This window comes from Leptonychotes weddellii, chromosome 12, assembly GCF_054177405.1.
Source record: "Leptonychotes weddellii isolate Sample4059 chromosome 12, ASM5417740v2, whole genome shotgun sequence".
NCBI classification, from domain to species: domain Eukaryota; kingdom Metazoa; phylum Chordata; class Mammalia; order Carnivora; family Phocidae; genus Leptonychotes; species Leptonychotes weddellii.
In genome coordinates, this window is record NC_138380.1 from 39,808,429 (window position 1) to 39,834,743 (window position 26,315).

Consider the following 26,315-nt stretch of genomic DNA (forward strand, 5'->3'; position numbering starts at 1 on the left):
GGCGTCTCGCGGCCCGGCGGCGCGGCTCCCGGGGGAGGAGTCTGGCGGTTGTCGGGCCCTGAGGAACGTGCGGCGGCGCCCGCAGAGGACGCTGCTTTCCGCGCAGGACGGACCGACCGAGGGAGGGCGCGAGGGGAAGCCGGAAGGAAGACGAGGCGGCGGCGCCAGGCTTCCTCGGGGGAGGCGGAGGCGAGACCCCGGCCCTGGCCTCGGCGGGAGGGCCACGCCCCCGCCGCCGCGCCCGAGGGGCCCAGTGTTTCCGGGGGCCGCCGGCCGCGCCGGATCCCAATCCTCGGGACCTGGGGACACGGTGAGCAGGCGTCGCCAGCGCCGGGCGAGAGGGAGGGGCGGTTGGGGGGAGCCCGCGAGGACCTGTGGAGGAATAGGGGAAAGAGGACAGCAGTGGGAGGGGGCTCGGCCCTTTGTGGCTCCGCGGGCGGGGAGGGCGTGGGGGGGCGGCGGCGGCGGCATCTTTCAAACCCGAGACGCTTCCGCCACGGGCGGGGGAGGGGCGAGGGCAGCCGGCGCCGCCCTCCGGACCCCGTGGCGGCCCCTCCGCAGCCCGGCGCCGGGCTGGTGTGTGGGGCAGCGGCGGCGGGGTACGCCGCTGGCGGGGCCCTTTCCGGCCCCGGCCCCCCGGGCGCCTCCGCGGCCGTGGGTTTCCCGGGCGGCGTCCTGGCCCCTGCTGGCGCCCGCCCTTGCTAAAATAAAGCCTTTTCCCTTAACGCCTTGCGACGGGTTCGCGAGATGGTGGGCCGGAGAAGGGCAAGCCCTTCCTTGCATTTTTTTTTTTTTCTTTTTCTTTCCCGGTACATCTGAAGTAAGCAGGCGATGTGTAGATGAACAGAGATCCCATTATGATCTAACGATTTTAAAAAGAAAGCAGAAGCTACCCTTTGAAACAAAATTGTGTACGTGTTTACTTTAGACTGTGAAATCGTTAACTTATTTGAACTCGACCACCTCCTCCTCTCCATGAATTGACAAACCGTGAAGTTAAAAGAATATCTCTTGGTTTGATTTGGAGCAGTTATTCTGAGTTAACGTCCTCCCCCCCCAACCCCCAAATTTAGCGATCTAAGGTCTTGTTTTACAGCGACCTCAAAGGGAGAGGAATACACACTTCATGGGCTACAGATCCCTACAATTGTCCGCTACCACCCTGGTCCCTTCAAGTGAAAACAGAAAATCCAAAATGTAAAATTAACTTTAAAAGGGCATGTTTGTATGTAGTGTTTATCTTCTATATCATTTAGCCTTATAAAAATTGTAGGGTACAGGACTGGTCACGTGTTGTTTATACATGAATCTGAACGTCTGGCTCACTGAGCATTCAGGCATTCAGAAACAAAACCCTATCAGCAATGTGGTCTAACCAAAATTACGTTTTCTTATATTGAGGCAACTAGTTAACGGGGGTGGATTTTTTTTTTCTCCTTCCCTCTGAGTTGTGAATTTTTGCTTGAATTTGGGTAATATGGACTTCCAATCTCTTTAGATTGTGACTTACTTTAGTTAACCTTTGGTAACGTTTTTTCAGAAGGGTTTTTTTTTTTTTTTTCCTGACCTAAAGTAAGTTGAAAAGTCAGACCCATCCGTTTTTTTCTAGTCTTGATGATGTGGAATTTTGCTGTTCTTTTCATCTGGCTGCTAACTAATGTTAAGCTTACTTCTTCACTTTGATCTTTCTCGTTGGTCTAGTGCTAATTGAAATCCTTTTAGTTTGGGTCCTGAAATCCTCAAGAAGTCTGTCGGTAAACTATACCAGGACTATGACGTTTCTGTTGAGCATGCCTTATAGTCCACACTTTTTCACCTAGTGCTATTTTCTCTACACGGAATTTTGTAGGAAGAGTTTAAAGTGTTACAACTCTTCTCCCCTTTTTGGTTGCTCTCATAGGATGCATAAAATCTGTTAACTTTATTCATGGGACCTATAAAGAAGTGGGTGGGAATAGCAATGTCATAGTTCCTTAAATCCACACAATAATGTAGATTTTCTTTCTCCTGGTTAATGGAAATAATGAGCTATCCCATAAGATTCAAACATTGAACATTGAATTTCTAGAAATTTGAATGTAGTCTGAAAAGCCAAAAGATTTTACACGTTTATTTAGACAAGAGTTGTTTTTCTCATTGCCCAGCTTCCTAAGACCAGGAAAAAGGATTTGTCCTACAGTCATGAATGAAAATGTTGAACAACTTCATTATATCTCAATCTTATCATTTTCAGTTTTGTGGAGTTTGAATAGAACAAGTAATATTTAAGTAACTCAGTATTAGAAATGACAGGTTGATTGCGAGTAATTTTTTAAATATTTGGAGATTACTTCTGGTTCCCTTGCCAGGAATTCGCAGTACCTAGATTTCCTCAGTGTGGGGAGAAGGGATTGTTGTAGATTTGGAGAAAATGTAATTTAATGAGAGAAGCTTTTAAAATTCTTGGCTTTCTTTGCTCCACTTCCATACTTCTGGCAAGTGGTGACATGCAGTAGCTTCCATGGTAGGCAAAGGATTCTAAATATTCCTCAGTTTACTTTTCTTTTTTGGAAGAAACTGAAAAACTTCAGTAGTTGTAATCATTGTTAACTGGCTGTGCCCTTAATGACCACATGTTTGAATGTCTGGGAAATACTTTCTTCTGCTGTTGTGATTGAAAAAATCATTGACTTGGTGGAAAGTGAAATCCCAGTGAGAACGTTAATGTCAGTTTTGCTTTAGCCTGTATTTCTCCAGCTTTCTTTCCTTTTTTTTTTTTTTTTTTTAAAGATTTTATTTATTTATTTGACAGACACAGGGAGAGAGGGAACAGGGGCAGGGGGAGTGGGAGAGGGAGAAGCAGGCTTCCCGCTGAGCAGAGAGCCCAATGTGGGGCTTGATCCCAGGACGCTGGGATCATGACCTGGGCCAAAGGCAGACGCTTAACGACTGAGCCCCCCAGGCACCCCTCTCCAGCTTGCTTTCTTTCTCAGCTCACTACAGAGCTGAGAGGAAAAAACGAAAAGTAATATCCAAAATAAAAGGACATACTATACTCATAGGATTACTGTCACAGGTGGCATTTCCTTTATAGTCATTTAGTATTTTGTTGTTCCTGTTTATTTTGTTTTAAAGTGAAATAACTTACTAATCATAACGTAGTACAGAAGCTTATATTTGTGATCTGAATTTACTTGATGGAGCCCTGTAGACTTTTCAGTGTGGTTGGAAATGAAGAGCATAGGAATAGACCTGAGGTCTGAATTTGGTTAGAGTAGGGGAAGCTATACTGAAATTATCAAACTTGATAAATTCTTCAGAAGGCAAGGTGTTTGTTTTTTAATTGATGTTTGTCACAACTCCAAAAAATTCTGTTTGTGTAATGGTTGGCAGTCAATCTAAAGACCATAGTTTTCCAAACATTCTCAACTGTCAGGATGGTTTTGATAACTTGAAAGCAAACTCACTGGCACCAATATTTTGTCCCTACGGAGAAACCTATCACTTCATTGATATGAACAATGTTTGTTTTGTCACTGATGCTTCCTGGTTCTCCTTTAGTTGTTTTTTTTTTTGCACTGGCATCAGCCCTTTCAAGATTAGTCTTTGTTGAGCCGGTTTGTTTCATTGATTTGTACCATCAAAATACTCCCTAAACCCTTGAATGAATGTCTAAGATCCCTTTCACCCAGGGTAAAGAGAACTGTGTTTGAGTGATGAGACCTTGTAATTGGGACGCCTGGACCTGGTACAGGTGTGGAGATTGAGGAGTTGGGAAAGTGCCACAAAAAGCCTGGCCAGTGAGTGCATCAATAAATCCAACTGCAGATGTTTAGGTAGTAGTGTGATGTGTCAGGCACTGGTCCTAAGATCTTTATGAAATTCATTTAATCAACTCATTGAGAAGAGTTCTATTTTTATCTTCCATTTTACAGATTAGCATACTGTAGCACAGAAAGTAAATAACTTAACAAAAGGTCACACATTTAGTAAGTTGAAGAATTGGGCTTTCACAGCTCCACAGTTCATGTTCTTAATTTTTTGGCAATAACTTGACATTCTGAACGCCTTGGATCCTTTCCAAGAAAAGTTTTCTAGCTTCTGTATTGGCGTTTGTGGCATTGAAAGATGCAGCACTGTATCAGAAACTAATGATGTAATGTATGGTTATTAACATAACATAGTAAAAAAAAAAGAAAGATACAGCACTATCTAAGTTAATAATATGCAACTGGGAAGTGCTTCGTGCAGGTGATGACCTACAGTCCACTGCCTTTCCTATCATTACTTCATCCTTTATGTAATTTCTGTGCAGTCCTTGTTGGCAACCTCCTTCCCATCTTTTTATTTCGTTTAACATACACAGCTCAGTTAATTGCTAATCAATCTCATTTTTACATTCAGTGGTTATTTAATACTTTATTCTTTCCTTGATCTTCTAGGTTTTGCCTGGTTAACATTGGAAAAGCTTGCTTTGCTTCTATTTGTGTTTCTGTAGCTACTCAGTGGAAGGGTACTACAAATGACACACCTGTGGGATTAAAAACCAGGTTTCAAAGTGAAATTAAGACACCTCCCCCCCAATAAAATCCACTGCCATCAACCTCTGAAATCTTTAAGAGTGTTTGGAATTATTTTTTAACATTTCAACCTTTTTTTTTTTTTTTAAAGGTTTTATTTATTTATTTGACAGAGAGAGACACAGCAAGAGAGGGAACACAAGCAGGGGGCGTGGGAGAGGGAGAAGCAGGCTTCCCGCGGAGCAGGGAGCCCTATGCGGGGCTCGATCCCGGGACCCTGGGATCGTGACCTGAGCTGAAGACAGTCGCTTAATGACTGAGCCACCCAGGTGCCCCTAAAATTTCAACCTTTCATGCCTTTCTCCAGTTAATCTTGGTTTCTCTTTAATATCAATGTTCAGGATCTATAAAATAAATATACAATTTATTGTTACTATTTTTTTTTTTTTTAAAGATTTTATTTATTTATTTGACAGAGACAGCGAGAGCAGGAACACAAGCAGGGGAAGTGGGAGAGGGAGAAGCAGGCCTCCCGCTGAGCCGGGAGCCCGATGCGGGACTCGATCCCAGGACCCTGGGATCATGACCTGAGCCGAAGGCAGTCGCCCAACCAACTGAGCCACCCAGGCGCCCCGTTACTATTCTTTAATTGTGTCTATTAACAGTATTTGCTTTGTGTAGATTTTCTTTGTAGACACAGTTTTGGTCATATTTTGGCTTGCAAAGCCTGGGGACTTAAGCACCTTTTTTGTAGTATTGCTATTGATTATTTGAGGAAAACATGTTGGAATAAGTTCCCATAAGAGGTGTTTCAGATTTTTAAATAGAATTGTATATATTAATCTGGATTGCTGACTGATTTAATCCTGATCACTCAGTAGCGTTGTTTGTTTTGAAACTATTTTGTGTGGTAGAACTCAGTAGAGGAAAAAAATGTATTAAAACCAAAATTTTTGCTTTTTTTTTCTTTCAATCATAATTTATAAATTATGGGCCAAAGGCAGACGCTTAACGACTGAGCCCCCCAGGGTAGCCTTCTTTTGACATAGGTAGCCCTTAGATTTAAAAATAAGTTGGACAGGGGCGCCTGGGTGGCTCAGTTGGTTAAGCGGCTGCCTTCGGCTCAGGTCATGATCCCAGGGTCCTGGGATAGAGCACCCAAGTCTGGTTCCCTGCTCAGCGAGGAGTCTGCTTCTCCCTCTCCCTCTGCCTGCCTCTCTGCCTACTTGTTCTCTGTCTCTATCTCTCTGTCAAATAAATAAATGAAAATCTTTAAAAAAATAAAATAAAAATAAGTTGGACATTGTCCCCTAATATTTTACAGAAAGTCAGTGGGTAGAGTATAGAAGAAAGGATCTCATCCTGTATATGGCATTCTAACCTTATCAATGCTGTTATTCTCTGCCATCAAGCAGATCAGTAGAAAACATTGACTTGAGCTCATATCTTAGAAAAAGAAGTTAGAATATCCATAGTTTTTATATCAAAGTACATTGCACTTTATTAGATTCTGAATTTCATTATATTGTGTTTGTACAACTCCCATTTAATTATTACTCTAGTTGACAGTTTTCATTGTGGAATATGTTCTAATATTTTAATGACCAGCTTTAAAATACAGCATTTTAAAGCCTATCTCTTTACACAAAAATTGTCTCTTATACATCTTGTGTTTTTCAGATGTATGTAGTTATTATTGGAGTTGATAAAATGGAAAATAGGTTGTGTTTTGGTTATAGTTTTTTTTAAGATTTTTATTTATTTATTTGACAGAGCGAGAGAGAGCGCGTGCGCAGGCAGAGCAAGAGGGAGAAGCAGGCTCCCCGCTGAGCAGGGAGCCCAATGCGGGGCTCAATCCCGGGACCCTGAGATCATGACCTGAGCCGAAGGCAGCCGCTTAACCAACTGAGCCACCCAGGTGCCCCAGTAGGTTGTGTTTTTGATTCTTTTTTTTTTCTTAAATTATTTTATTTATTTATTTGACAGGGAGAGAGAGAGAGAGCACAAGCAGGGGGAGTGGCAGGCAGAGGGAGAAGCAGGCTCCCTGCTGAGCAGAGAGCCTGACTTGGGGCTCTATCCCAGGACCCTGGGATCATGACCTGAGCGGAAGGCAGACGCATAACGACTGAGCCACCCAGGTGCCCCTGTGTTTTTGATTCTATAATAGTTTTTTCTCATTTTTTTTTCAACAGATTATCTTGTAGAGGAATGTCCTTTGTGTTTTTAACCTTAATAAAGGGTACTCACACTACATAAAAGAGAAAGTGTTTCAGAAATCCACTGAACCTGCAGTCGGTGGGGAAAGCATTTAGTTGTGTGATTAGTTAACAGTTGTTAAAATATTTTAGTTGAAAAGAAAAGTGGAATATATACAGGTTAGATTAAGATCAACTTTTAAGCATTTAAGGCTTATGCTTTTCCTCTGTTTTTGTGATCTAAAGGGAAAATATTCTAAGGAAAAACAACTTGAGTTATGCATTTTAATCACAGACTCTTAATATTTGATCAAGAAGCAGTCTGAAGCAGAGATTGGTGCATGTGGCCTGCAGCCTGTTTTTGGAAATAAGTTTTACTGAAACACAGTATGTCCATTTGTTTACATACTGTCTTGTTGCTCTGAGGCTACAACAGAGTTAAGCATTTGGGACAGAGACTTTATAGCTTGCAAAGCCTCTGGAATATATATATTTTTAAAAGATTTTATTTATTTGACAGAGACACAGCGAGAGAGGGAACACAAGCAGGGGGAGTGGGAGAGGGAGAAGCACGCTTTCCACTGAGCAGGGAGCCCAATGTGGGGCTCGATCCCAGGACCTGGGATCATGACCTGAGTGGAAGGCAGATGCTTAACTACTGAGCCTCCCACGCGCCCCGCCTCTAGAATATTTTGTCTTTGTGATAAGAAAAGAAAGTAGTATACTCTTTTTTTTTTTTTTTTAAAGATTTTATTTATTTATTTGAAACAGAGAGAATGAGAGACAGAGAGCATGAGAGGGAGGAGGGTCAGAGGGAGAAGCTGACTCCCTGCCGAGCAGGGAGCCCGATGCGGGACTCGATCCCGGGACTCCAGGATCATGACCTGAGCCAAAGGCAGTCGCTTAACCAACTGAGCCACCCAGGCGCCCGAAAGTAGTATACTCTTTAAAAGTTTATTTTTTATTTTTTATTTTTATTTATTTATTTTTTAAGGATTTTATTTATTTATTTGACAGAGAGAGAGAGAGAGAACAAGTAGGCAGAGAGGCAGGCAGAGGGAGAGGGAGAAGCAGGCTTCCTGCGGAGCAGGGAGCCTGATGCGGGGCTCAGTCCCAGGACCCCAGGATCATGACCTGAGCCGAAGGCAGCCGCTTAACCAACTGAGCCACCCAGGCGCCCCAAAAGTTTATTTTTTAAATTAGATAATCATTGCATATATTAATAAAATTCAGAAGGCTTAAAAAGGTCTTCAGTAAGTTTTTCCTTTTCCTGCAGCGTGAACCGCTGTTCGGAGTGGAGCCAAGTGCCAGCTACGTCCTTTTTTTTTTTAAAGATTTTATTTATTTATTTGAGACAGAGAGAGTGAGAGAGAGAGAGCACATGAGAGGGAGGAGGGTCAGAGGGAGAAGCAGACTCCCTGCCGAGCAGGGAGCCCGATGCGGGACTCGATCCTGGGACTCCAGGATCATGACCCGAGCCGAAGGCAGTCGCTTAACCAACTGAGCCACCCAGGCGCCCCCAGCTACGTCCTTTGCTCATTTTACTTGTATCACAGTTTTTCTTATGATAAGGAATAAAATTTCCTGTTCTTGTGTTATCAGAGGCTTGGAAATGAAACACCAAGACAGCTAGGTTTGTTTGGTTTTTCTTTTTTCAGATTTTATTTATTTGATAGAGAGCACACAAGCAGGGGGAGCGGCAGAGGCAGAGGGAGAAGCAGGCTTCCCGCTGAGCAAGGGGCCCGATGCGGGATTCGATCCCAGGACCCTGGGATCACGACCTGAGCCGAAGGCAGATGCTCAACTGACTGAGCCACCCAGGAGTCCCAAGACAGCTAGATTTTAAGAGAAACGTTTCTTATACCCAAATTATTTCACCTATTTGCTGCCGCCTTTTTAGCTTTTGTCTAGAATAACTGGTTTTTAAAACTTTTTAAATGATAATCATGGTTTGGGCTGTAGTCTATAGTAATAAATGCATATGGTGTTTTGGAGCTCTAGTGGTTGGCAACTCTCAGTCTGAGTACTTACAGTACAATGACCAGCATTTAATGAATACTCAGTAAACATTTGTTGAGTTAAATTTAAGTAGCCATTAATTTGTGATAGAAAATTAAATAATTTCTTGATACCTGGGAATTAGTCTGTAGGTGCTAAATTTTGCAGATAACAGGATGTGTGACTTATTTTGAAGCTAATTTTAGGTATGACATAGAATGGTATGTGATTAATGTGTTAAGAGAAAATTCATAAAGTATGTCAGATCACTGGTGATTAAGTAATACGGTACAGACTTTGAAATATTTTTAGGATATTTCAAGTTGTTTTTGGGAGAGAAGGAATCTTGTTATAGTAAATGTTCATGTTATGGGCATTTGAAGGTTGTTGATCATTTTAAACTTTGCACCTTTTCACGTTTTTAGTTAATATATTTTGAAGTCTATACTCTTAGAAGTGCCAGCTTTATTTTGAATTGTACTAGATACAGATCTGTTTAAATTATTAAGCTGAGTTACTTGATATCTAAATGCCTTACTTTTATGCCTATTTTAGTGTTCAGATATCGTAAATAAAAATTACCTTATCAGGAAGAGGATGAACCCTAGATTACAAAGTAAGGAGTGGGAAATAGGGGTGCATAAAGCAGTCATAATGAGTATTACATAAAGTTGGCTCACCGTGTAATTTTGTAAAAGCAGACTTCACTTGTTTTAGTATGGTTTCATGGGTATGATTAAAAAAAAAATCTAGCAAAACCCCAACATAACAAATTAAATGGGGCCTTAAAAAGTCACAGCAAAAAGTCAAGTCACTACAAAAAAATCAAGTCATAGTATGAAGTTAAAGAAATGACCAGAGGGAGCCTGTACAGCTAGTCTGCAAGGAATTCTGGGGTCTAGCAGTGTGATCCAAATCAATCCTGGCTCTAGCTGCCAGTTCCTGTCACCTGGTTTAAATATGGATGACAATTTTGGGTCTTACAGCTAAGGTTAGGACTTTCAGTTTATCAATGCATGCATTTCTGTAAGATAAATTTCTAGAGGTAGAATTGATAGATTGAGACATTCAGTATTTACAGTGCCAGATACTATGCTTTCTGTAGTAGTTCATTTGCAATTCTGAAATTCAGAAAGCTCTTAAAATCAAGTTTTAAGAAAAACTAACAAAACTCAACCTGAAGTAACATGAGGCTATTTCCAGTATTATTTTCACACTGTTCATATTTCCCACAGCAAAGATAGTAATATGTTCAATTATGGAGTGCTGCTCCTGACTTCTTGAGAGAGTCCTGTAATACATGATATATATACCACATTACGTCTATAAAACCTGAAAATTTCTAAATTCCAGAACATATCTAGCTCTAAGGGTTTTGAGTAAGGGCTTGTAGGTATGAATTGGCTTACACTCCTGTGTAAGAATACTTATTTTCCCACACCCTTATTAACAATGGATCTTGCATCATTGATAAGTGAAAATAGCCAGTGATTTTAGGTATTACTAGCCTTAGAGGTTGTAGTAGTAGATTAGATTTATAGTGTAACTTTGAGATCTGGAAGAGCAAAGTCATTACCTTAAATGACCCAAAGTCTCACTCTGCCTTTGCACCTGTTTTAGTTACATTCAGAGTTAAGTTGGCTGGAAATTTGACAGTGTATATCAAGTTAGCAGTTTGTGTAATAGTATAGTTTGGCAGGAAGTACAATGTGATCTTCTCTTTGACATATGGGAGATGCTTTGTGAGAAAAAGTGTTAATGGTTCCAATCATGGTATTATTTATAGGTTTCATGTGAGTAGTACTTGATTTTCTGATCATGGGAACTAAGAGTCATCTAATTAGAAAAGAAGTGATAGTTTTTAGCTGTTTAGTAATTCTGTATGGGTTTTACCTCTTTTCCTGATTTGTAACTCCTTTGCCTTATGTTGTAATTACTGATTTCCAAATAAAATTTAAATTTTAATTCAACTGGAATTTCTTTTAATGAATGGTATGCAATATAGCTAAAACCTAGGGTTTTTTTTCCCTCTCAAGTGGTTAGCGAGTTGTTCCAACGTTATTTGTTGAAATAAGCCAATCTTCCATTTTAAAATGCCAGTGTTTATCATATCTAATTTCTTATATTTACTTGGGCTTATTGTAGATTTGTAAGACATTTTAATATTTGATAAGAGTCATGAGGAAAAACTTGCCCTCCCTTCCCTTCAAAAATCCTGGCAACTTCTCTGCATTCTTCTAGATGAATCTTCTGCAAATAGGGTTTAGGTTGGATTGGTATTAAATTTACACATTTTGGAGAGCATTCATATTTATATAATATGGAGTCTTCCATATAGGAACACATGTCTCTCTATCATGTTTAGTTTAAAAAAGTTTTTCCTGGGGCACCTGGGTGGCTCAGTTGGTTAAGCGGCTGCCTTCGGCTCAGGTCATGATCCTGGAGTCCCAGGATCGAGTCCCGCATCAGTCTCCCTGCTCAGCAGGGAGTGTGCTTCTCCCTCTCCCACTACTTCCTCTTGTGCTCTCTCTCTCTCTCATTCTCTCTCTCAAATAAATAAAATATTTAAAAAAAAAAAAAAAGTTTTTCCTTTTTCCAGTAAAATTGTATACTCAAAATGATTTCTAGGAAGGAACCACTGTACAAAGATATATTGCATATACTTCCCTTACTGGACGGAACTACACATATAAAAAACATAGTGTATACTTTGGAAATAAACTAATGGAACCTATTTACCATATGGTTTAAGTAATTTAAATTAAATACAAAAGCTTTGTAAGTACATTTAGAATATATCCCCAAAATGAGATTCTCTGTGCAAGAGAAAGGGTTTTTTTGTTTTTTTTTTTCCCCACCTCTTAAATTATGGTCCTGTATTGCCACTAAACAAAGAACTTGTTTGGCTTTGCTGGTAATTTAAATTCCTTATTTCTAAATAACTAAAAATATATGCTTATTGATGTGCTCCGTATTTTCTAGAATGTTTATATTTTGAAGAGAAGGCAAAAAGTTAATTTGTTAAATGTTAATTTTCTTCAATCTTTTTTATTTTAAATGTAACAGACTTTAAAATGTCCCTTTTCTCATGTTTCATTTTTATGGTAATGTCTGTAGTTGAACTTCAAATAAATATAATTTATATTTAAATTTGCCATTTTAAGCACTGTATCACTAAAAATGTACTGGCTTAGATACTCTGACCTTTTTTTTTTTTTTTTTTTTTAGTTACTCCAGAGGATTCACAGAACATAGGATGTCACCACAAAATCTACCTCGTGTGTTACTCTCTTTAACTCATGAGCTGCACAACAATTGCAAATTTGAGCAAGACGGCTGTAGACCGTGTTGAAGAACGGAAGAACCTAATTAACACAGGATGACCTAGGAGTGATTCTAAGCATATAACAAGATACTGTTCATTAGCGAATGTGTCAGTCTTGATTCTGAATGCTGCAGATAACAGCACGCAGAGTTTCTCCTTTTTTTATTTCTGAAGCATTCACTTGACCTTCCATCAGTAAGACTGACTTTTCCAATCTGTTCTGGGAGATATTAATGGAATACAGTCATGTCCACTCCAGACGAGAGGCAGATCAATACTGAATATGCTGTGTCCTTGTTGGAACAGTTAAAACTGTTTTATGAACAGCAGTTGTTTACTGACATAGTGTTAATTGTTGAGGGCACTGAATTCCCTTGTCATAAGATGGTTCTTGCAACATGTAGCTCTTATTTTAGGTAAGTACTTTAATCTTGCTTGATTTGTAATTTCAAATGCAGAATGTTAGCTTATTTTTTTTAAGATTTTATTTATTTGACAGAGAGCGAGAGCAGGAACACAAGCAGGGGGAGTGGGAGAGGGAGAAGCAGGCATCTCGCCACAGGGAGCCCGATGCGGGGCTCAATCCCAGGACCCTGGGACCATGACCTGAGCCGAAGGCAGACGCTTAACGACTGAGCCACCCAGGCGCCCCCTTTTGAACATTTAAGTTAAAAAAAATAGATGTCTTAATGTTTTGCTTAACTTTTCTATTCCAGTGGCGTAGTGCTTGCCACATCACTTCCTTGCATGTAAAGGACAGGTGAAAGACGTTTTTACAAAGGTTTAAATATAAGAAATTTGTTGAAATTAACTCAGGTAAAGTTTTAATTATGGGGAGGCAAAAAGATTAAAAGAGAAAATTTTTATTTACTGTTTATTTTAAAATACTACATTTAGAAAAGTAGTCATTGTTGACAGATGGAATTAGGCTCAGTAATAACTCTCAGAGGATCATGATTGCTATTCAGACATGTTAAGGACTTTATTTCCTTTGCAAAAATGTTTTTCTCATTCTTGGTTATTGTTATCATTTATACCTTTTAGCCTTACCAGACTCCTTGCCAGATTTCATTATTTAGTAATTAATAACATTGTTCTCTGTGCCTTAGAATTTAGAAGCTGACTTATTTGTAATAACAAATAAAGTGTAACTTTACATTTTTATGATCTGCAACTTTCAATCTTTTTAGGTAGGTTTCTCTTTATTCGTTTCATAAGAGGAATAGAAGCAAAGCATAGAAATTCTTTTATTTATGGTCTGCCCTTAGGTTGAATTTTTACTTAATATCTGAAAGGGACGGGGTAAATAAAGATGAGTTAAATGTGGATCAGTATAATCCTACCACAAATATTATTGGCCGTAAGTGGACATCAGCAGTGAAAGTTAATTTCTGCTGTTCTTTAGTGACAACTATAGACAGGACAGGTTTAATGTTGACTTTTTAAGGTTAACATACATGAAGGTTGTAGAAATGTTGCATTTCTTAATGTAACACATCTCGTGATGATTGTAGCAGCTGAGGCCCAAATACTAATTATCTTTGCTATGCCTGCAATTGTTTCAGGTTAAGCTGTGGATTTTTCATGCAATTTCAGACATTGATTTTCTTAGAAAGCTTAGCATATTTGCAAACAGTGGTTCTAAAACTTGGTTGATCATCAGACTCCTCAAGTGCTTCCACAGAGATTCTTGGATTTCAAACCTAGAAATTCTGATTCAGTGGGTCTGGGTTAGAGTTTCAGAGTTTTTATGTTTAAGAGCTTCCCAAATGATTGTGATGGTCAGTTTCTTTTTCGGATCTATTAGAAATTGGAGGTTATAGATTGAGTCAATACCTAGGCTTACTAGCTCTCCCCTTTTAAAGATTTTTATTTATTAGAGCACGCGTGTGCGCGAGCACGAAGCGGGGAGGGGCAGAGAGAATCTCCAGCAGACTCCCTGCTGAGCGCAGAGCCCAGTGTGGGGGCTCAATCCCAGGATCATGATCTGAGCAAAAATCAAGAAAGATTCATCAGAGAAGTAAGAAGCTACAGTCCAGTACCATGCTACTTAGGACAAGAGAGGTGGGGTGTCAAAAACTGTGGAATCAAGGGTAACAAACACCACAAAAGCAATTAGGTAGCAATTAGGTAGTCACTGGTGTAGCTCAGAAGGAGGAATAAGGACAACCTTCTCTTATTCTTTTTTCTTTTTTTATCCTAATTGAACTTTGCCTCAGGTTGGTCATTGGGATTCTAGGTGCATTTGAGTTTTTTAGTCCCCCTCAGATAACTTACTCAGCTTTAACACGTCACTTTGTAAATAATTCATAGCCTACTGTATTAACGCTTGACCTTCTCTAGAGTTTCAGTAATATTAAATACTTAATTGATTATTGTATTATTTTTTTGTCTTAAATATATCCAAAATTTAACTCCCCCTTTTTCCAGGATTAACTTGACCTTGCAGTTCCTTGACCTTCCTTTCTCTCAGTGACTAGCAGTATTTTTTCAGGCACTTAACTTGAAAATAAACAATGTGGCTTTATTTTCCTATCTACTCTCTTCCATTTCCTATGTTCAGAAAATCACCAGATCTTGATTCATTGTGATAGCTTTTGTATCCATTTCTGCCGCCCTGGGGCAGGTTGTTGTTATTCCTGCTGTAGATTATTGCAGTAGACTCATAGTCTGTTTCCCCATCTCCAGCCTTTGGCCCTTGAGGTCTGTCAGTAGAGTGGTCATCCTAAAATACATGTTATCATGCTGATAAATCCATACACAAACCCTTTAGTGTTCTGCACCATAAGAAAAAGCTCAGACTCCTAGGTCTCTTTGAAAGCCTCTGTGATCTGACTGCCACTCACCTTTCCAGTCTCCTGTGTGAGCCCTTATGCCCTGGAAAAAATGGTCATGTTCTGCCCTGATTCCTTAGTTGATCCCTATTGATGGCTTTCCTCGTCTTGTCCCATAGGGGCCTAAGCTAGTGCTGTTGTGATACCCACTTTTGATCCCATACAGATCTTTCTCTTGTATGCATGCAGTCATTATTCTTTGCATTGTTTTTTTTTGTCTCTCACCTGTACATGGGTGTTCTACTTTGTATTCTGTACACCACCAGTTGCCGCCTTTGGCGTATAATAGACTTTTAGGAAACTACCCTGTATAGTTTTAGGAAATCATTTGAGCGAATGACATTTTTAATACCTTTATTGAGTTACAATTTACATATCACAAAATCCACCCATCTTAAATGTATAATTAAGTGAATTTTAGTATATTTACAGAGATGCATAACCATCTCTACCATCTAATTTGAAACATTTCACTCACCTTTGTGCCCTTTTACAGACACTCACCATTCTTACCCACAGTCCTGGGTAGCTTCTAATCTCTCTTCTGTCTCTATATTTGTTTTTTGGGGGGCACATTTCATACAGATGGAATCCTACAATAGGTGGTCTTTGTTTCTGGCTTCTTTCACGGAGTGTGTTTTGGAGGTTCATCTGTGTTGTAGTACGCATCAATACTTAGTTCCTTTTTATTGCTGAATAGTATTCTATTGTATGAATATAAAGAGTAATGAATTTTCATGTTTTCACTCAGAATGGCATAATGGAATAGTTTGGTATATCTTTGGCACTGAATTATGCTTTTTTGTTGTCTCCCTCAAAAGCTTTCCCTATAACATGTTCTTCAGCAAATCCTCTAAATAAACATCCATGTTGTCTAGTTTTCCTTCTTACGTCTACGTTGGTTTTACACTAAACGCATAAGCTTTGTTTTTTCTCTCTCTCTCCGGTAGGGCCATGTTCATGAGTGGACTCAGTGAAAGCAAACAGACACACGTGCACCTGAGGAATGTGGATGCAGCCACCTTACAGATAATAATAGCTTACGCATACACGGGTAACTTGGCAATAAATGACAGCACTGTAGAACAGCTTTATGAAACCGCTTGCTTCCTGCAGGTAAGCAGCTTTTCCTATTATATACATAAACTGTGGTTTATTGTTTCAAGAGACATGGTTTCATCAGTGTTGTCTTACATCTATATAATTTTCTTATTGCAAAATTTAGAAGGTAAGTTTTCCTTAAAATGTACAGGGGAGGGTGCCTGGCTGGCTCAGTTGGAAGCACGGGCAGCTCTTGATGTTGGGGTCCTGGGTTCAGGCCCCATGTTGGTGTAAAGATTCCTTAAATAAATAAATTTAAAAATGTATAAGGGAAAAACAGTAGGATTTGATCAGTCAGTAAACTACTTTAGCTTTACGATGGGAACTTAATTAAAAGATGGGTGAAAATTTCATACTGGTTTCATATTCTAATATACTTGAGAATTTGGATTTCAAGTAAAAGTAATTTTTAAGTGTTTATTAAATTTAAGTGCTTCAGTTTTGTTTTGTTTTTTTTTGCTAGAGCCTGAGATACATTAATATTTGATGGTATTACTTTTCACAAAAAATTTGAAGATTCTTATGGAAATTATCAAACTTTAACTATTTATAATAGCCATGTGACCATACTGAGCTACTTTTTTTTTTAAGATTTTATTTATTTATTTGACAGAGACAGCAAGAGCAGGAACACAAGCAGGGGGAGTGGGAGAGGGAGAAGCAGGCTTCCTGCTGAGCCGAGAGCCCGATGTGGGACTCTATCCCAGGACCCTGGGATCATGACCTGAGCCGAAGGCAGTCGCTTAACCAACTGAGCCACCCAGGCGCCCTTGAGCTACTAATACTAAGGAGAACTATTTAAACTAAAAAAGTGATCATTGATCCATTTACAGATAAACTATTTTACTCTATTTTCCCCTCACCATTTAAAAAAATTTTTAAGAGGAATATAAAAAATATTTTCGTCATTCCTTTCTCTTGTTTTGAAGTAACAGTGTGTATTTCAGAAACAAAATTTCTCTGAGGGGAGAACCTTGAGACTAAAGGTTATATTTGGGGAGAACAGGTCATGATACCTAGTTAGGTGCTTCATAAATGTGTGCTACATTGAGTATGAATGACACTGATTGCCAACACCTGGGTGAAATTCTGGGAATCAGAACTCAGTCCATGCTTTATATAGCTTTTTTCCTTTTATTCTGTACTCTCATCTTCCCTATAAAATTATACAGTGTCCTACTGTACCTACAACTATGGGGAAATTGAGGGCCATAGTAGCTTCCTGGTGCTTTAGAATTAAAGGCATTCATAACTTAAATCCAAACGTGAAAGGAGGAAATGCCTACAGTATGCACTGTCTTTCCGTAGTTTAAGTTTTCAGTATGTTTTTTAGAGCCAGAAACTCAAAGCAGGTATTTTTTAGAATTGCTTAAAAAATTGAGGAATTTTAAGAAATTTGGATTCCAGAGTACTTTATTCCTGTAAATAGTGATACTGTTCCTTTGAACTCTTTTCCTACCATGTTAATGAACTCTGTATGCATATACATACCAAATGCAAAACAGGACTCTCTTGGACTGGGCTGTCCTGACAAGCCTGGGATGACAAGCCAGGCTTTTTGTGACTACCAACATAATTTTCCGTATTAACCACTGAAAATGATAAATGTTTTTATATGCCTGATACTATTCTCATATATTATTTAGGTTAGGTGTAATACTTTATATCTACAGATATATAGATATCATCTAATTCTTATTATAATCCTTGGTAAGGATCTCCCCATTGTATACAAGAGAAAGCTGAGGCTTAGAGAAGTGAAGCTGCCTAAGGCTGTCTACTTACTGACCATCCAGTCTAAGCACCCTGACTTCTCACTGTAAACTGCTTCTAGTTAGCTTGCTGTGGTGTTGAATAAGTAGAGTAGGGAGCACTTCTGATTTCAGCTGAGATCTACTTTTCCTTCGTAAGAAAAAAATCTAGGAAACAGAATGGCTAAGGTGGGTCATTTAAATGTAGGTAATTTATAACTGCATTATAAATGTATTTATTCCTTTGGTGACATTATTTCTCTAGATAAGAAAGGCACATAAGTAGTCATTGTACCTGGTTTTCTTGTTTTATAGTACTATCTTGTCGATGTTGAGAAACCAGATTCCGGCTACTCAACAGTAATCATTTATGATAAAAAATTTATAATGATGGGGGCACCTGGGTGGCTCAGTCTAAGCGTCTGCTATCAGGCTCCCTGCTCGGCGGGAAGCATGCTTCTCCCACTCCCCCTGCTTGTATTCCCTCTCTCGCTGTGTCTCTGTCAAATAAAATCTTAAAAAAAAAAAAAAAGATAAATGGTAATCATTTATGTACTGTGATTTACACTGTTTCCATTTTTTTTCAATTACATATTTTTTAAAGCCTAGAAAAGTATAGAACTTATGCATAAATTTCTATACTTTTCCTTTAAGACCATTTATTTTTAAGAGCCTATTTAATGTTACACTATTAGTTCCTAAATAGGGCACTTAAGTAGGCCACTGGACAAGTAGTAGATATGCAGAACTATGCATAGTCTTCTAATTATTACTGGAAGGCATTATCTCTTTGCCCAAGCATACATATCTAAAAATAGAAACTATAGGGGGATCTGATTAATAATACTTGTATTTTACATAAAAGTAAAATTTGTCTTTATCAACCTTTCCCCATTTTAGGTAGAAGATGTATTACAACGTTGTCGAGAATACTTAATTAAAAAAATAAATGCAGAGAACTGTGTGCGATTGTTGAGTTTTGCCGATCTGTTCAGTTGTGAAGAATTAAAGCAAAGTGCTAAAAGAATGGTAGAGCACAAGTTCACTGCTGTGTATCACCAGGAAGCTTTCATGCAGCTCTCACATGACCTACTGATAGACATCCTCAGTAGTGACAATTTAAATGTTGAAAAGGAGGAGACAGTTCGAGAAGCTGCTATGCTGTGGCTAGAGTACAACACGGAATCACGATCCCAGTATTTGTCTTCAGTTCTTAGCCAAATCCGAATTGATGCACTTTCCGAAGTAACACAGAGAGCTTGGTTTCAAGGCCTGCCGCCCAATGACAAGTCTGTCGTGGTTCAAGGTCTGTATAAGTCTATGCCCAAGTTTTTCAAACCAAGACTTGGAATGACTAAAGAGGAGATGATGATTTTCATTGAAGCATCTTCAGAAAATCCTTGTAGTCTTTACTCTTCTGTCTGTTACAGCCCCCAAGCAGAAAAAGTTTACAAGCTGTGCAGCCCACCAGCTGATTTGCATAAGGTTGGGACTGTTGTAACTCCCGATAATGACATCTATATAGCAGGGGGTCAGGTTCCTCTGAAAAACACAAAAACAAATCACAGTAAAACAAGCAAACTTCAGACTGCCTTCAGAACTGTGAACTGCTTTTACTGGTTTGATGCACAGCAAAATACCTGGTTTCCAAAGACCCCGATGCTTTTTGTCCGCATAAAGCCATCCTTGGTTTGCTGTGAAGGCTATATCTATGCAATTGGGGGCGACAGTGTAGGTGGAGAACTTAATCGGAGGACCGTGGAAAGATACGACACGGAGAAGGATGAGTGGACAATGGTAAGCCCTCTGCCTTGTGCTTGGCAGTGGAGCGCGGCAGTCGTGGTTCATGACTGCATTTATGTGATGACACTGAACCTCATGTACTGTTACTTTCCCAGGTCTGATTCATGGGTAGAAATGGCCATGAGACAGACCAGCAGGTCTTTTGCTTCGGCTGCGGCTTTCGGTGATAAAATCTTCTATATTGGAGGGTTGCACATTGCTACCAATTCTGGCATAAGACTCCCCTCTGGCACTGTAGACGGGTCTTCGGTAACTGTGGAGATTTACGATGTGAATAAAAATGAGTGGAAAATGGCAGCCAACATCCCTGCCAAGAGGTACTCAGACCCCTGTGTTAGAGCTGTTGTGATCTCAGATTCTCTGTGTGTGTTTATGCGAGAAACCCACTTAAACGAGAGAGCGAAATATGTCACCTACCAGTATGACCTGGAACTTGACCGGTGGTCTCTGCGGCAGCATATATCCGAACGTGTACTGTGGGACTTAGGCAGAGATTTTCGGTGCACTGTGGGGAAACTTTATCCATCCTGCCTTGAAGAGTCTCCATGGAAGCCACCAACTTACCTTTTTTCACCGGATGGGACCGAGGAGTTTGAACTGGATGGAGAGATGGTCGCCCTACCACCTGTATAGTCGACGACTTGGGGGGTGCACGCCTGGTTTATGTGCTTGGTCATTTTCTCTGCTAAACAAGAGAGGCTATGAGAGGACTAAATATGAGTACATAAAAATCTATCTTTGATAAATTTTATTTTTATGCCCTACTTAATATTTGCATCAGTATAATATATTATCAGTGAGTCTTACAGAAAGCTATGCTTCCATAATATGAAATAGATTATCCAATAATTGAGAAACTTTTACGTGTATCATGAGAGCATAAGAATCTGGATTATCTAATAACATTGTTAGCCCTGTGTTATGTACAGTTCAAAAAGTTCACTTATTAAAAGTAGTTTCCTGTTCCTAGTGTGGTATATCGCAAATTGTGCCGAGGTTTATTTTAGTATATGTATTTCATTCCCGTGCTTCTGTTCTGAAGTCCTGGAATATGGTTTTTTTCAGTGTAATTAATTCAGCTGCACTTAACACTAGTGTCCATGTTGGTATAGAAATGTCAAAATCCTATAGTTGAGGAAGATCTTCCATTTTATGGTATTGCACAGGGAAAGCTATGACTGCAGGATCAGTCTAACTATACTATTAGGTGCATGTATTCTCTCTTCACTAACTTATACTTGTCTATCTAGAATACAGGTCTTCCAATCAGCTGGTCATTTACCAGGTGTGGACTTCAGTTGCTGGGCTTGCAATAAGAATTGCTGGTCCCTTGTTGTGCGGGTCTGTGTGGAGCTTTAATCCGTAAATGCCTCCACTTTCTGTATTACATTAACATTGGCTCATGCATATAACTACCTGCTGCTGTTGTATTTCTCCATCGTAAAGATTTAGAGTGGGTTACCCAGGTCATTACATCTTAATTTAATAACAAGCATTACTGTAGAGTGATTGCGTATAGATCTCCATTAGCTGTCAGGGTGTGTTTTTTCAGTTTTGTTTTTTTCACCTGTTGTGTGCGTGTGGGGGTAGGAGTAGGAAGGTGAACTGTTCAGGAATTCTCTGCACTAGCCGTGCACACGAGCAGACCATTAGTGCTGCTCTGGCATTAATCCCAGGAACCACTAGCAGTAGCGGGGCGCCGCCCATCAACATGAGCACAGGTGCTTCATGACCAACATTACTAGCATGTTCAACTGCATAATGTTCTGGCACTGTATTTTGAATGACATTAATTTATTAAATAAATTGTATATATTCAGTAGCTGTCTTCTTTTGTGATGGGATGGTGTCATGGTGTGCTTTTTTAGTTTTACTGGGTCACTTTAGCTTGTTACAGGTGTTTGCTTTCCCAGAATTTGACACATACATATATTTGGCTTTCCTTTATTACTCACCGTCTGGTTTGAGCCTTTCTGTATCAACATCAACTACTCAGAAGAGACAATACCTTTCAACCCTAGCCCCGGATTAAGATCCTCTGGAGTACTTTGAAATGCCGGAGCCTCATCCCAACAAAATGAACCACAGTTTCTGGTGGGTGGACCCATCAAGTGTCTTTCAAAGCACTACGGGTGGTTCTTCCGTGCAGTCCCATCGAGAGCCGTTGGGTTAGGCATTTCCTTCTGGTTTGCCAGTCTTCCTGGAGCACGTCTTAGTCACGTTCACAAACTTCAACTGCCTCTCACTGCCTCCTGACTCAAGCCCCAAATTCTTGTCAGTAATTTGACTTTAAATTACTTTTACAGCCTTAGCTTATATTATTTTCCTATGAACTTTAACTACTAATAGGCTTTTGCTCTACTTTGCTGTCCTTGCCTGTGCTACTGCTCTACTCACAGTGGTCTGTCCCTGTTCTACCCTTAGCTGTCCTTTGTATTTAGGATCTACTTGGGGAGTTTTTAAATGAATGCTTCCCTGATACCACCTCTTAGCCTGTGCTGAAGAGAGTGCCTTCTCACACATCTTTAGTACCTTTGACCTTGATCTGTTGGTTGTACCGATCATTCTACTCCGTGATCCTACTGGCACTCTCTTCTACAAAATGATCGATGTTTTTGAGGGCAGGGATTTTCTTCTATGCAGCTGCATCCCCCTACAGTGTAGCATAGCTGGTGATAAAAATCAACAAAAGTTGGTCTTACATAAAGGCCTTGAGTTTGAAGTAGTCAAACCCAATATACCAAACTCTCTGTTCTCATTAGGAGTTCCACTAGGAGTCACCTTTTTTTCTTCACTTAGCTCTCCGTCCAGCTTAGATCTGCCCTCTTAATACTTCTGCCACTCTTGGCAAGATCCTAGACTCCCTTATTGTCATTATTTTAGAACTGTGTGGCCAAACCCGAATCTCGGCTGAGTTCAGCTCGGTCCGCCTCTGACCGTGTTGGGCCGCTGAGCACGGCTACGGAAAACCATACGAGGACACAGGTCGGCGCCACTACAGAATCGGCGGTCCCCGTCCTCAACTACGTCCTCAACAGGAGCACGCTCTCCTTCGTTGTTCAAGGCAATCTGAACAGTCTTATGAAATCTTCACCTTCCCCAACTCTATTAGCAGATTATTTCACAGGGAAAAATGACAGGGAAAACTTGCTGAACTGCATCACCGAATCTGTACCTGCCCCCACTACAAGTCCTTCCTCCTCCTCAGAAAATACAAGAATCCAGGATCTGTATTAAAGATAGCATCCTTTCCAAGCTCCTTACAAAGTCTGCTCTGTGATTACCCTGGCTCCCAAACTGGCTTGTGCATCAGCATCCTGTCAGGAACTGAAATACAGACTCCCGGACTCTACCCAAACCTTGAACTTGAAGCAGTCCTCCCTGATTCTTACACAGCCTTCACGTTCCTTCACTATCTTCAACTTCTCTAAATGGGTCCTTTCCTTTCTTTAGATATGACCAAACCTTTTTTTTTTTTTAAACAGTCTTTTTCTCCTCAACCCCCTTCCTTCTTTTCCCCTTCAAAAGCTAATTCCTTGCCTGAACTGTTGGACAAACCCCATCTCAACATTTACCAATGAACCCATGTGAGATTGGTTATCACTCCACTGCAACTTTTAAGTTCAGAATCCACTTTGCTTGTCTTGACACAATAGTACGTTACACTGCTGAATACTTCATTTGAAAGACTCTAAACTGGACTTGTGACATTATGCTCCCCTGGTTTTTTCCCCTACCTCTGGGGTCTTTACTCAGATGCTGATTTCACCTCTAAGCATCTCTTAAATCTTTTTTTTTTTTTAGATTTTTTTTAAATTTATTTGACAGAGACACAGCGAGAGAAGGAACACAAGCAGGGGGAGTGGGAGAGGGAGAAGCAGGCTTCCCGCGGAGCAGGGAGCCCGACGTGGGACTCGATCCCAGGACCCTGGGACCATGACCCGAGCCGAAGGCAGACGCTCAACAACTGAGCCACCCAGGCGCCCAGCATCTCTTAAATCTTGATCTTGTATTCACATGCCTTAAACGATGCTGTTTATTTCAATGACTTAAATTGATTTCCTTTGGTCTAGACCTTCACCTGAGAGCCAGACTTGGATGTTATCTTAGCTTGGGTCGCTAAAACAACGTGCCATTGACTAGGTGGCTTATAAAGAACAGAAATTTGTTTCTCACAGTTCTGGAGACTGGAAGTCTTGAGATCAGCGTGCCAGCATGGTCGCGTTCTGGTGAGACTCTCTTCTGGGCTATATAGGCTGCCGGCTGCTTGTATCCTCATGTGGCAGAAAAAGATTGAGCAAGCTCTCTGGCCTCCTCTTAGAAGGATACTCATGAGATCATGAGGGCTCCATCCTCATGACCGAGTTACTTCCCAATACCATCACATTGAGATGAGAGTTTCAGCAAATGAATCTGGGGAGGGGGGGGGGGAGACACAGTCCAAAACAGATAATCCAACTTAAATGTCTCAAAGTTATCTCAGATTCAACATGTCTTAAGATCTTCCCCACCCCCATCTCACACGTGTCTGGTTCAGGTTCTGTCAGTAAACAGCACCGTCACCCATCCTGCAGCTTAAGCCAGAATCTTGGAAGTTATTTTGATTTTTCCCCTCTCCCTCACCTCCATACCCTGTGAGTCACAAGGCCTTACAGATTCTCTTAAATATCTCTTGAACTCCTCCTTTCTAACATTAATCCAGAGCCCCTATCATCTCACCTGGAGAACTTAATTTCCTAAATCTCCTTAAAACAAAACAAAACAAAAAATAGCTTTATTGAGCTGTAATTCACATACCAAACAATTCAGTGGTCTTTATATTCATAGTCATGCAGTTACACTATCAGAGAACATCTCATGACTCCAAAAACCCATACCCAACTCTCCATTTCTCCCCTAAATCATCTCTGCTTGATACCCTTTTTTGCTCACACTGCAATCAACATAATCTTTTTCTAACAATTATGTCATGTTTTTGCTTAGAACTTTTATTGTCCTTGGAATGGGAGTCCAAGGTCCTTTCTGATTTACAGGGCTTTTAGAATCTGATTTCTCCTTACTTTTCTGGCTTCCTTCCTTACAAACTCACTAAATGGAGATTTTTAGTTATTTTAATAGACCTAGTCCTCTCACATATGTTTTTATCTGTCTCAAACACTCCTCTCCTTTGATTAGATCTAAGGTAACCATACATCCTATTTTATACTTGTTTTCCCTTTGACTTTTAAAAATGTTCCTGTTTGGATGGTAAATGCTACAGTAACCCCGGCTAAATTCAATTTACATGTCAAGTAATTTCCTTTAGGTTGCTTAAAAAAATTCTACCCTGGGTTCCCTTTATTTAAATCACAGTTTGTACCCAATATTGTCTAATACTCCTCAAATTCTTATAGTTACTTGTTTTGATTGTCTTCACCACTGCTGTGAGGGCAAGGGCTTACACAAAATAAAATCTATACGGAAGAGTGTATAGGCACAAAGGGAATTTGCATCCAGGCCACTATTTTGGGATTGTAGTAATTCGTAGTGGAGTATCTCTGACACTACAGAGAAAGGATTTATCAAATAAATTAACATCAAATGAGCTGGCATTTAAAAAAGAAAAAAAAAGAAGAAAACACTTACCAACATATAAAAAGGATTTGACCAAGTAGGTGTTATCCCAGGAATGAAAGGTTGGTTTTACATTTGAAAATCACATAATATAACCACATTAGCAGAATAAAGGAGAAGAATCATATCATCTCAGGAAACACAAAAATTATTTGATAAAATCCAATATCCATTTATGATAAAAACTCAGCAAATTAGAGAAGGAAATTTGCTCAACCTGATAAAGAACATCTATAAAAAATGCAGAGCTAATATACTTAATGGTGAAAGACTGAAAACTTTCCCCCTAAGATCAGGAACTAGGGGTGCCTGGGTGGCTCAGTCATTGGGCGTCTGCCTTCAGCTCAGGTCATGATCCCGGGGTCCTGGGATTTGCTCTGCGGGAAGCCTGCTTCTCCCTCTCCCACTCCCCCTGCTTGTGTTTATTCCCTCTCTCGCTGTATCTCTCTCTGTCAAATAAATAAATAAATAAATAATCTTAAAAAAGATCAGGAACTAGACAAGAATGCCTGCTTTCATCACTTCTATGTGGAATTGTACCAGTCAAGGCAATAAGGCAAGAAATGGAAAAGGCATACAGCTTAGAATGAAAAACAACAATTATAATAATGTAGCAAGTATCCTTAAGCAAGGTTACAAGATCAATACATAAAAACAAAATTCAGGGGCGCCTGGGTGGCTCAGTCGTTAAGCGTCTGCCTTCGGCTCAGGTCACGATCCCAGAGTCCTGGGATCGAGCCTCGCATCGGGCTCCCTGCTCGGTGGGAAGCCTGCTTCTCCCTCTCCCACTCCCTCTGCTTGTGTTCCCTCTCTCGCTGTGTCTCTCTCTGTCAAATAAATAAATAAATAAAAATCTTTTTTTTTTTTTTAAGGATTTTATTTATTTATTTGCGAGAGAGAGAATGAGAGACAGAGAGCATGAGAGGGAGGAGGGTCAGAGGGAGAAGCAGACTCCCTGCTGAGCAGGGAGCCCGATGCGGGACTCGATCCCGGGACCCCAGGATCATGACCTGAGCCGAAGGCAGTCGCTTAACCAACTGAGCCACCCAGGCGCCCCTAAATAAAAATCTTTATAAAAAACAACAACAACAAAAATCAGCTGTATTTTATGTACTATCAACTATAAAAATTCATTAGCAATGACATAACAAAATTAGGAATAAATTTAACAAAAGGTGTGTAAGATATACACTGAT

The 26,315-nt window shown here is 40.1% G+C and overlaps 1 protein-coding gene and 1 long non-coding RNA gene across 3 annotated transcripts; one reads left to right on the forward strand and one right to left on the reverse strand.

Annotated features, from left to right (window-relative positions):
* KBTBD2 (kelch repeat and BTB domain containing 2) lies at positions 1–21,328 on the forward strand. Of its 2 annotated transcripts, XM_081800303.1 has the most exons (5): positions 1–310; positions 6,273–6,425; positions 11,921–12,433; positions 15,802–15,967; positions 18,604–21,328. In XM_081800303.1, the coding sequence occupies exons 3-5, from the start codon at positions 12,264–12,266 to the stop codon at positions 20,137–20,139; spliced, it is 1,872 nt and encodes a 623-aa protein (XP_081656429.1). In that variant the 5' UTR covers positions 1–310; positions 6,273–6,425; positions 11,921–12,263; the 3' UTR covers positions 20,140–21,328. The 2 variants fall into 2 exon arrangements, with proteins under 2 accessions (XP_081656429.1, XP_081656430.1); XM_081800304.1 differs by lacking the exon at positions 6,273–6,425.
* Positions 15,799–25,193, reverse strand: LOC145716518 (uncharacterized). Its single transcript, XR_014139220.1, has 2 exons — positions 25,132–25,193; positions 15,799–23,919 (listed from the first exon to the last, which is right to left on the reverse strand). It is a non-coding gene; the product is annotated as an uncharacterized LOC145716518 (long non-coding RNA).
* Positions 25,194–26,315: the final 1,122 nt, after the last annotated feature.

What these genes read in the sequence shown, in the direction of transcription:
- KBTBD2 (XM_081800303.1), top strand. Translation starts at nt 12,264, where the DNA reads ATGTCCACTCCAGACGAGAGGCAGATCAATACTGAATATGCTGTGTCC. An exon ending in ACATGTAGCTCTTATTTTAG is followed by an intron (nt 12,434 to 15,801) that starts GTAAGTACTTTA and finishes TCTCTCCGGTAG; the next exon opens with GGCCATGTTCATGAGTGGAC. An exon ending in AAACCGCTTGCTTCCTGCAG is followed by an intron (nt 15,968 to 18,603) that starts GTAAGCAGCTTT and finishes TCCCCATTTTAG; the next exon opens with GTAGAAGATGTATTACAACG.